Source organism: Balaenoptera borealis, assembly GCF_965194805.1.
Source record: "Balaenoptera borealis genome assembly, chromosome: 7".
NCBI classification, from domain to species: Eukaryota; Metazoa; Chordata; class Mammalia; order Artiodactyla; family Balaenopteridae; genus Balaenoptera; species Balaenoptera borealis.
Genome location: NC_138864.1, coordinates 23,089,071 through 23,101,197, shown reverse-complemented (window position 1 = coordinate 23,101,197; position 12,127 = coordinate 23,089,071). Strand labels below are relative to the sequence as shown.

At 34.5% G+C, this 12,127-nt stretch overlaps 1 protein-coding gene across 2 annotated transcripts in view; it reads right to left on the bottom strand.

Annotated features, from left to right (window-relative positions):
• ORC5 (origin recognition complex subunit 5) overlaps positions 1 to 12,127 on the bottom strand; it is a 121,978-nt gene that overhangs the window by 82,975 nt on the left and 26,876 nt on the right. For both annotated transcript variants that reach the window (XM_082399868.1, XM_082399869.1), the window contains exons 9-12: positions 10,839 to 10,891; positions 8,488 to 8,600; positions 6,709 to 6,756; positions 517 to 627 (exon numbers count right to left, since the gene is read on the bottom strand). In XM_082399868.1, the coding sequence (XP_082255994.1) occupies positions 517 to 627; positions 6,709 to 6,756; positions 8,488 to 8,600; positions 10,839 to 10,891 (325 nt within the window). The remainder of the gene's footprint in view (positions 1 to 516; positions 628 to 6,708; positions 6,757 to 8,487; positions 8,601 to 10,838; positions 10,892 to 12,127) is intronic.

Below are 12,127 nucleotides of genomic sequence, written 5' to 3'. Positions count from 1 at the left end.
CTGCTGCCATCTAGTGAAAATTTTAAGAACTTAATCATTTTGGAAAATATCAATATATCATTTCTTTAAAAAAGCATACTGTCAATCTGCAAAGTATATATATGAGGAATAAGAATATTATGGATTATTTTCTTATAAATACATTTCTAAATTTTTTCATTAAATTATATTTCTATATTATAATTCATCAATTTAATCATGAAGCCACTTTTTTATTTAATCAGCAAGATAATTATAATCATTTAAAAATTCCTTTATTGAAAAAAGAAAAAGACCAGAAACATCAAGTTGTTTCTGTCATCAAATTACACCTTTAAATATATGCAAATTCAGTAACACCCTCGAAAATTGTATATCTGGAATTTCAATTACTTACCAAGGATGTTGTTCATTATATAGTTTAATTAGTAACATATGCTGACCAAAAATCTAAATGCCTGGAACTCTGCTGATCACATTACCTGAAGAATTCCATAAAGGTAAAGATGATACATAATAACCGATCATTAACATTACCTGGGAGAAGATATTTGCTGTTGGAGCAACTCTGCTATCCACAATACTATATAATATTGCTAATAATCTGTCTAGTGGAAACGGTTTTGGTCCGAGGAGATGATTGCTTGTCTATAAGAAAAAAAGATCATGGATTTTCTTCTTACAGCAGAACACTCACTTTCTGTACTATAAATTCCAATAACTTATTTACATTGTATACAGTTCCCCAAAGAGGCTAATAAATCTAACTTGCAATCTCTAAGTTAAAACTTTACCTGATATTATCATGATTTATCTTTCAACATTTTCTTCAAGATGTTCTGATTTAGCATCAACAAATATTAAAGAACTCACAAGTTACCCAGTCTAGGCCCGAACATCACCCCTATTCTGCTGTTGTAACCAGATGTTAAGTGACTTAGCCAAGTCATTTGTCAAGACAGTGTACAACCAAAACAAGGGTCTAGGCCCTAACCCCTAGACTAGAACTTACTACTAACTCCTCACCATTCCTCTTTGTGCCACTGCCTGAAAAATATATCTGTTCAAAATTAATAGTTCTAAAAAGATCAGTTATAATAAATACTAGCTTAGAAAATGAATGCAGTGTTTCATAGTATGCGGATAAGCTGCCAGTCGGAAACAATGTAAAATTTATTAAAAATTTTTAAGACTGTAAAATGTTCATACTTGTCTACAAAGTCAATGGTACAATTACTTGCCATTAGAAAACTGCAGTGCTCAAGGGTCTATAGATAATTAGATAACTCTATTAGATAATTTTAGCAGCAATGTAATAATTTAAGTACTCTATATGAGCAAGGGCAAATAAAATGAGAAGCTTTATTTACAAGAATGGGAATAACTATTTCTTTAAAATAATGACTGTAAGTAAAAAAAACCTACTCATAATTACAAAATGAAGTATTTACCTCAGCTATTTATATCTAAAACATAGTTTAGAAATCATTTTCCAGGTCTTAAAGTTTATATGCTTTCTTATTAAATACTTCAAACATTTAGAAAAGAGATTCATAAATACCAATGCAACCACCCAATTTTATCACATCCAAACATTATGCAATTTGTGTAAAAAAAGCATTAGATCACATTACAAACTGAAGCCCCCTTGTATCCCTCCCACATACCACTCTCCCCTTCCCTCCCTTCAAGGAACCACCATCCAGAATTTGGTGTTTTTATCATTTTGATGACAATTTTTAAACTACTACTGCTATATATGTATCCATAAACCATATACAGCATTGTTCGCATAATCTAGTATCTCAAATAAATGATATCATTTTGGACATAGCACTCTACCAAACTGCTTTTTTCCTTCAACATTATGTTTTTGAGATTTATTCGTTTTGATACATGTAGCTCTAGTCCATTTTTAAATTACCCTACAGAATTCCATTTCATGACAAATCACTGTCTACCCTAAAAAATTAATCCCTATAATTCATCACAAAGAATACTGTGATGGCCAACCGTGTACATTTTTCCTTGCACACATGTGTGAACTTCTCTGTGGGATTGCTCAATTAAAGTAGGGGGCAGAGAATGCTATGTGTTCATCAACACTGCTTCTCCTTGGGCACGTAGAAGACTACATGTCTCAGTCCCTCCTGCAGTTAGATGGACGCCATCTGATTTGAGTTCTGGCCAACAGAATACAGGTGGCAGCGATGTGAGCTACTACCAAACCTGGCCTTTCAAACCACTGGATCCTTTAGTCTTCTTTACCTTTGGTGACAACTTAAGAGGCCACCATGTTTCACTTGACATCACTATACCACCATGAAAAAGGCCCACATAACTCATATCCAACTGTGTCGTGAGCAATATGGATATACATATGAGCAATACATAACTTTTATGTTAAGCCACTGAGGGTTAGGGAGTTTGTTTTTCACTACACCACTGTCCAACCTATCCTGACCAATGTAAAGTACATTCACATATTAACTTTATTAGATATGACCAACCTGCAGAACACGCAGGCTCTTATTCTTCCATATTATCACCAACACTTGGAATCATCAGACATTTTTTTCGTTTTGCCAGCCTTGGAGTGTAAAATAATACCTCAGTGGTGTTTAAAGTTGCATTTCTCTCATTAGTGAATGAGGGTGATAATCATGTTACGTTTGTTGGACATTTCCAGTTCCTTTTTGTATCGTTTACCCATTTATCTACTGGATTTTTGCCTTCTTCTTATTAGTTTGTATGAGCTTTAAAAATCCTAGATACTAATCATTATCAGGTGTATGAGTTCAAGAACAGTGGTTAAACATCATGATAGGCTTTGGATTCAGAAAGTCCTGGAATTGGATGCTGGTTCTACCATATTAACTATGTATTCTTGGGCAAGTTACTAAATTTCTCTTTAATATTCAGTTTCCTCATCTAGAAAATGAGGATAATGATAGCAACTACATTTATTAGGTCATTGTGAGAATTAAGTAAGATCATATGTGGCGCTTAACAGTGTTTGGCTTATACTGCTCAACAGCTTTTATTATTATCATCATGATATACTTGTTTATACGTATTTTCTTTTCTACACAAATGCCTTGAAAACAGGTGATGTTTTATTTACCTCTTTCATCCCTAGCACTTGGGACTGTTAGTTAAATAAATGAACGGATGAAAGGATAATGAATGAAATGGTATTAGAGGGAAGAAAGAAAAAAATAAAGGTAAATGTTGAGCTATCTAAATGGAACTGGTGTCCCTGTCCTCATTAACACTTAGAAGTGACTTGAGGTTAGTAAAAATTACCAAATTCCTGAAGTGTTGGGAATCAAGTGGGAGGCAATTCAGGCTGAGAATCACACTGTGAAATGCTGCTGACACTTTTCTGATTTTCACTTTTTATTTTTGTGATTAGAAAACACATTTCCAATTTAAAATTAAAGTGTTCTAGTGCCATGGAGGGCATATGACATTTATCTTCTTCACAGAACTGACTTTGTATGCTATAAATGCAAATTGGCTTCCCACCTAGAGAGAAAGTCAAAGTGTGAGAAATATCTCACTAGATTTGCTATAGCTTATTAGACAGAATGAAAGTCTGTACAAATGGAAGAAATAAGCGAAAAAAGAAACCAAATAAATGAGATAAAATGGAATGAAAACTGGTATCAAGTCAAACCAAGAAAAACAGTGATGGGAAAATAAACTTAGAGTTATAGATATTTATACCAGAAAAACTAAAACTAGGAACAACTAAAAGAAGTTTAATTGTGGGGAATGGGACTATGAGTGAGGAGAGGAAAAAATGCTGCTTTTTCACATAAACTAAGTGGCAGATAACCTGGTATCACATACATGCATTAGGTGAACTGAAAAGCAAAATCTTAAAAAATGAGTGTCAACTGAGGATATACAGAGAAAAAGAACTATACAACTGAAGATACATAACAGATTTAAAACAACTGTTATGATTATTATTCATGTGGTTTGCTTTTAATGTTTGATGCCCTTATTAAATTGAGAGCTTCATGAGAGCAGAGACAATGGTTATTCTGTTCTCCACTATGTCCACAGCATCTAGCAGAGTGCATGGCATAGAGTAAGCATTCAGTAAGATTTCAAAAAGAGAGGGAACAAAAATACAAAGAAACTACTAAGTGTACATAGATTTTAGTAACTAAGCTCAGATTTTAAAATGACATGAACCAAAGACAAAAGAGGCTAACACAAAAGTCAAATCTATAAGAATAACATCAGAAGAACTAGAGCTCACCTAGAACTAAAGACAACTTCACAGTGTCTGCTCATATGGTTCCCTCTGTCAAGACTGTCTTCCTAGACTTGTACAAATCCACTCATTCCGCAAGGATGGTCTAAAGTGCCAGCTCTTTCACAGTCCTCACTGATCAGCACTCATATATCTCCCTCTTCAACATTCTTAAATAATTTTCTGTCTAAAGAATAAGGCCTAAAATTCTTAGCTTTACGTTCATTCTTTGATTTCCTTCTTTCATTCATTCAATTTATTCATTTGCGCAATAAACACCCACCAATTACCACCAAGTGCCGAGATTACAGAGGTGAAGAGATGGGCTTTCTTCCCTTAACTGGTGAGTAAGGAAATTCTTCCACAGTTTGGCCTCAATTGATTTTTCTCTCAAACTCACCATACACTCCAGCCAATTTTATTTCATTATTTCTTGTATATACCCTATACTATCTTACCTCTGTTTCTTGGCTCAAACCATTTCCTCAACTAAAATGTCTTCTCCTCCCATCTTTGCATATCTAATCCTCGCCATTCCTGAGTGCCCACTCAAAATGCAAGCCCTATTACACATCCTTCCCTCCCTACCTCAGCCAGAAGTACTCTCTCCTCCTACCCATCCTTTATGACCCAAAGCAGCTACATACATAAGAAAGAGGGTACAAAATCAATGATCTGCCTATAGTGGAGAGCCTAATCAGAGATGTCTCAGTGAAAGGGCATAATGGAAAAGTCTTTCAATGCCAAGCAAATGGATTTGGTGAGGAAATCTGCCTGCCAAACTCTAGCTCTGTGTGAATGCAAGAAAAAAGGCTTCCCTGAGACTTTTAACTAGAAGCCAGAGCTAATGCTGATGTGGGGGCAGAATGCACAGTAGCTTTGTGGTCTGCAAGTCCCCAGGCTGAGAACTGAATTTCAAATGATCCCAGGTTACCGGTGTTCATAAGTGCTTGCAGAGAAGTACGTGTAAAACCTTTCTAAAGGAACACATCTCAGGCCTCAAAAATTCCAAAGATTAAGTTCAGCCAACAATTAAAAACAATAAAATGTTCAGGAAACAGGACATTATGTGCACACGTCAGCAAAAATAGAAAACGTGGAATTAGACTAACAGGGACTTCTAAAACTGAAATATAAGACACAGAATATTAAATAGGTTTTTTTATGTTAAAGAAAAATATGACTAGGAAAAATATTAAAGTGATCAGATAGACTTGAAATGAACCAGTAAAAACTTCTGAAGATTACATATAACATTACTGAAATTACAAAATTGATGTAAATAGCAGATCAGACAAAGGTGAAGAGAAAACAAGAACAGAGAACTGAAGAAATTACCCAGAACATAGCACACAGAGATGAAAGGGAATGAAGAATATGGAAGACTTAAGAAACACAGATGGTAGAGTGAAAAGGTCTATCATAAGCCTAACCAGTGTCTCAGGAAAACATGTAAGAGAGAATGGAGGAGAGGCAATATTTGAAAAGTTAATGACTGAGAATTTACCAGAATTAAATAAAGGCATCATTATTCAAATTTAGGAAGCAAAACTAATGCCAAGTAAAAAGAAATTCAATCCCAGATACACTACAGTGAAACTGTAAGAAGACTAAAGTAAAAGGAGAAGAGAACTTGAAAGCAGCCAGAGAAAACAGGAATAACACAGGAATAAGATACTCACAGCAGTTTTTTTTTAGCAGTAATAAAGCCAGAAGACAGTAAAACAATGTCCTCAATTCAGAAGTGTATACTGAGCAAAACTGCTTTTAACAATGAGAGTGAGAAACAAAACTCACAGCTTCTATAGTGCAAAGTCTACAGTTCTAACTTCCCTATCTTCTGCCAGGAGAAACCACAGTGGTTAAGATGTACGAGAGAGCTGAACAGTCTAAATGCTCCTTTTGCCAATTTCAACTTGCCCCACACCCCTACCTTCAAAGTTGCTTAGTGCTTCTAATTCCTAAGCTTTTCCAGATTCCTTGGGTCAAATCAGCTTGTTTTGGGGGTTAGGTTTCAGCCTTCTCTGATGTGCTTAGTCACCGGCATATCTACCTACTAGTCAATTCCAAATTTTATAGATATCTCATCTGCTTAGTCCTTGTTAGTTTAACCTTTTTCATTTCTTCAATGCCATCTTTGTGGTGTTTCGAAGGGGAAAAGAGGAAACTATGCTATATTTAATTTAAAATTCCAGGGTGACCTTTTTCATCTATTAATTCACTAGAAAAATTTTGTTAACTCCCTTTTATCTCTAGAACCACCTCACCTGAATTGTGCCTCCCCAATCACTGTATCCAACATAACAAAATACTACTACAGCATTATGATGGTACCATATCAATACAAGTAACTTCTTACATCCAAATGACTATGTAAATGCATACAATTATGCATTTACTTACTTCCTATAATAGTCTAAATTTGTAAGTTTTTCCCATTAAAGAAATTACAACATAAATACCTTTTCGTGTTTCTTTAGAAAGTTGGTTTTCTTAATTTTCCCATGATGCTGCAATTAAGCAAAATAATTTTTAAGATGAAAGATAGTACTCCACAAAACCAGAAAGCATAATTTGTTTAAAACATGATACACATAAGACTAACTTATGTATCTTAGGCTTTTTTATTTTATTCTATTTATCACCTAAAACATCACTTTAAAATACCAACATATTTTAGGCTTTTTAAATCAATTTTGATTGTACACAAGATTACTTGTGCATGTAAAGAGGTTTCAAAATAAAAGTGACATTTCCTAAAAGAACTTATATTGATTTATTACAGCACATTTATTTCTATAAAAACAAAACTTCCAAAGATAAACGGGTTTTCAATTCATTCTGTAAGGCAGGCTGTCAATTCGCATAAAATTGAGAGCATTTAGTTAAGCACTTGGGATTCAATAGTAGGGAAAAAATACAGATGCAGTCCTTGCCCTCTTGAAACCAAAGACTAGTGGTAGAGATAGGCAAAAAATAAAGAGACAAAAATGTATTATATTTAATAATAAATCAAACTGCATATTATTTGTTTTCAACAAGAAAATTCTAAAATGAGATTTCTCCAACTAATATACATGCAGAGAGCCTCCTGAATGTTCTGGATAATGATGTATGGAGTACATGATACTATAGTAGGAGCTTTAGAACAATAAAGGAGTTACGACCCTTAAAATCATTCCCATCTCTCATATTTTTAACAAAACCTTATTTACATTTTTTTAAATGTAGAATTATTACCTAAGGTATACCTGAACGCTTCTGTGAAACTACCTACTTCACCCATTTGGGCTGTGATCTTAAAGTGAGAAGTCAAGAATAAATGATTAAACGAGGAGAAAAAAAAAAGAATAGGTGGAATTTAAGCATGTAGAGATGGGAGAGGAAGGAATTCTAGATGGAGAAACCAATGTAAACAAGAGCTCGGGGAGTTAGGAGGAAAAACAGCTAAGTTCTGGAAACAGAAAAGTTCAGTTTGAATTTTTTTATTAATCAGCTTGTAATTGGACTTGCTTAGGATGTGTAGCAAAATGTATCGGGCTGCAAGGATAATTTTCACCCACTTGACATAATGCCTTGGTAAGAGAGAGCGAGTGGTTATAGGGAGAAGACCAAACAGAGCACCCGTTCATTCTGGAGAAGGAGAGTTGGTGTTTGCTTAGGTGGAAGGTGACTGAGGTAATGGCTCACACATCCCAAAGAAACCCTCTTGGGAAGTTTAATTGTGAGGAATGCTCCATTGATGGATAAAGTTCTGAGGGCCTCTAGATTTTATTATCAACATTCATTTCAGGAACATTGTTTTTTGCTGTCATTTTCAGACTAACTTCTGTTTGTCTTTCAAAATTCAGCAAGCAATGCTACCCCCTCCATGAAGCCTTCTTTGCTCAACACTTCCCTGCAAGTTGTTTATCATATCATGTTTACTAGACACTAATACCACCTCTTTTTTAGCCTGTCTGCTCCGCGACTGTCCCCACCCCAAAAGTGGCACTCACTCACCCCCAATAACCTAAAGAAAGTTCTCAAATAACATTGTTGACTGGCAAAGGTAAAGTGAGAAATAAAGAATAAATGATTAAAGGAAAATAAATAAATAAAATCTTTAAAGAATGAGTCCTAAATACATATTTAGGAATCTCTTATTCTAATCTCTATCCCTTACAAATTTACAGGTGTTGAGGAATTTCAAAATATTCCCTAGATCTGCAAAAATAAAGTGAAAAAGAAATAATGATTACCTTAAGGAAAAACCTTCTGTCAGTTCTTGCTGGATTATAAGAAGCGAGGTATGCAGCAATGAGAATAAACTTAGAGTAATATGGAAGTTCCACCTGAGTATATGCCGAGAGACCTAGACAACAAAATACTTTTATGAAGGTATTTAACAGGCTACCATTAGATTTTAAGTGTCTCTTACCTTTTCTCACTTATCTTTTGACTTTCATATGGTACCCTCTAGTCAAAAGATTTTAAAGTGCCCTGAGCTTAAAGTGCCATGATAATGATGGTGGTGGGGGAAACATTATTAATGATATGCTCTGCTCATTCTGTTATTTTTGTTTGGCTCTGCCTCTTCTAAAGTCCTGCCCTTCAAAGCCACACTCTCCATTAAACCTTCCCTGATGCTCCCCTACCACACCAAAAGAGAAAATCTGTCTCTACTGTGAATTCCTACTTCGTGTATTTTACTTACGGTCCACATAACTTTATACCTTATATAAAGAATTAATTAAACTAAGTGATATTTCTTACTAAGCTACAGTGTTCACTGAAGAAGCCAAGTCTAATGCTTTTTTGTATCCCTACAGTACCCTGTACAAAGGAAATAACTGAATGAATGGATAAATAAAACAATAGAGTCAGTCAAGCAGCAATGATTTTTATGGGAAGGGAAAAAGGAATCTGATATTTACTGAAATATCTAGTATATGTAAGACACTGTGCTAGGTGCTTTCCTTAAGCATCTCTGAATCTCTGCAGTAACTTAAAAGTAGATATTCTTTCCATTTTAGATAGACACTGAGTTGGGCTCAAGTCCACACAGGCAGCAGAGCAAATTACTGCAGATTTTTTAAAACTCTAGTATCTATTTCTTTACATTACAACACACGACTGAAAATCACTTGTATGGTACTTCAAGCATTTAAAAACCAAAACAGGGGCTTCCCTGGTGGCGCAGTGGTAAAGAATCTGCCTTCCAATGCAGGGGAGACGGGTTCGATCCCTGGTCATGGAACTAAGATCCCACATGCCGCAGGGCAACTAGCCTGCGCACCACAACTACCGAGCTGGCGCGCCTCAACTAGAGAGCCTGCGTGCCGCAAACTACAGAGCCCATGCACTCTGGAACCCAAGCGCCACAACTAGAGAGAGAAAGCCCGCGCGCCGCAATGAAAGATCCCGCATGCCACAACTAAGACCTGGCACTGCCAAAAATAAATAAAATAAACAATAAATAAATCTTTAAAAATTAATTAATTAATTAATTAAATTAAAAAATAAAAACCAAAACGGAATCTCAACACCACTTCATTTCATACCACTTCCCCCACCACTGGCTACTGACCCAACTTTTAAATAAGAGTATTTTAGATAGTTGCTTTACTGTTTTTTAAAGTAAAAGTAAAGTTGACCCATACGGGGTGGGGGAATGTTAGGGGCACAGACACCACTCTCCTACACAGTAGAAAATCTGCAATCTGCATATAACTTTTGACTCCCTAAAAACTTAACTAGTAATAGCCTACTGCTGACTGGAAGCCTACTGATAACAGTCAATTAACACATATTTTGTATGTTATATGTATACCTACATATATATTATGCATTCATGGCATACCTAACTTTTTCTTAATTTTTTTGATATTTCTAGGCTATGCAGTTCGTCTGCCAGTTTTTTCAAATTGTTGTATATCTCCAAAAAATTTTCCAGTATATTTATTGAAAAAAAATCCGTGTATAAGTGGACCTATGCAGTTCAAATCTGTGTTGTTCAAGGGTCAACTGTAGTTCTGTTGGGAAAAACCCAAAGTAATAGTTTCTTTAAAGAAAACAAAAGCACAAAACTTTCAAAATATAACCAAATGAAATGCATTCCCTAAACTACATTAACATAAAATTGAATTTTATTCCATAACTCATGAAATACATATATACTGAGATAAAATTAGGTATACAATTGATTGTTTTAACACAAGCATTTAAAGAAATATAAACTGCTTGGTTTTCACATGATATAACCCAACATGTAGAAACTGGTATTCAAACTTCATTTCTTCCTATTACATTGGTGTGTTGCTTAAAAGAAAATAATTAATTAAAATATCATGGTAGGGAATTCCCTGGTGGTCCAGTGGTTAGGACTTGATGTTTTCACTGCTGGGGCCCAGGTTCAATCCCTGGTCGGGGAACTAAGATCCTGCAAGCTGCGTGGTGCAGGAAAAAAAAAAAAAAAATCATGGTAGCTTGTAAATTATCTTTTATAACACTACTGACTGATGCTATCTTTAGTGTTAACTTTAGTATCTTGATTATTAGTAATCAATTAAAGAAGTGTCTCTGGTAATTGTCTCAACACTTCCTTTGATACCTTTCAGTTGTCCTGGATCTGTGTCATCTTTCTGTAGCTTTTCCCACTGTGAACTGAAAAAAAAATGAAAGAGCAATGATGGACCGCAAACATATAAAATCAATGTACTGTACTTAAAACAAAGCCGTAGAAAAACTAAAACTATTTTATTTGACAAAATACATTTAATTTCCTTATAAATAAGACAAATAACATATACATGTTGGTACCTCTACAAAATCATTTAGTGTATATTAGAACAATATAAACTTATATATCAATGCCCAGATGTTAAATTTTTTAAAATCTCTTTTCCTCTGATCATAATTATAAAGCTATCAAAAAGCACCAACAAATAAATAACATCACCTACCATACAACAGAACTCCCAATATTCCAGTTATCGTATTAAATACAATTGTTATGCACCATTTCTAAACTCTATAACAATTTCTTAAAGTAAGTATCATTACATCAGAAAACTGAGGCCCACAGGTTAAGTTGTCCAGGGACACTCAGCCAGTCAATAACACAAACTCTGCAGGCATTCTACAAGGATTCAGCTCTTAGTTCCACTACCAGGGAACAAGGTTGGAGACTTTTTCATAATTTGTCCAAATTGCTTATAAAAGCTATAAAACCAACATATATTCCCAATAACAGTTTGTTGAGTGAGCATCTAACTTTCTATAGCTTTATTCTCCTTTTCTTTATTCTGCTTATCCCAATTATTTAATCTCAATTAGAAAATATGAAATATGTGATGATTATTATTCTTTAATTTAGTAAAAATTTTATTATACACGGGTGAATGGAGGTTGGGGGTAGCAGGGAAAACAGCTGAGTCATTTACTGTGAAGAAATTTCAAATGGACCAGGAGATATCACCAGGCTTAGAATGCCATTTCTCTACTACACTATTGGAGAGTCTCACTGGTCCTTTATTGCACAGTGTGACAAAAAGGTAACTAAGGGCATTATATATGCTATTATTATAAAGGAACAAAAATGCAAACTGCCCTAAATACCAAAAATTTTTTTTCAAAAAGACAAAGAAAATAACCACATAGGAAATTCTGCAAATTAATACAACAGTTAATAAAACATACATATTTCCTATCAATAAATATAAATGGGTGTACCCCATTAAAGAAAAAGGTTTTCAGAATGCCTCGGTAAGGCAGGAGGTCAAATTAGCAATGCTTATTTCTGTGTTCTATACCTTTTTGTGAAAGAAACATACTACAGATTATATATTAATTGCATATATAAAGATGTTATGTTATATATGCATACCTGTAAAAGAAGGT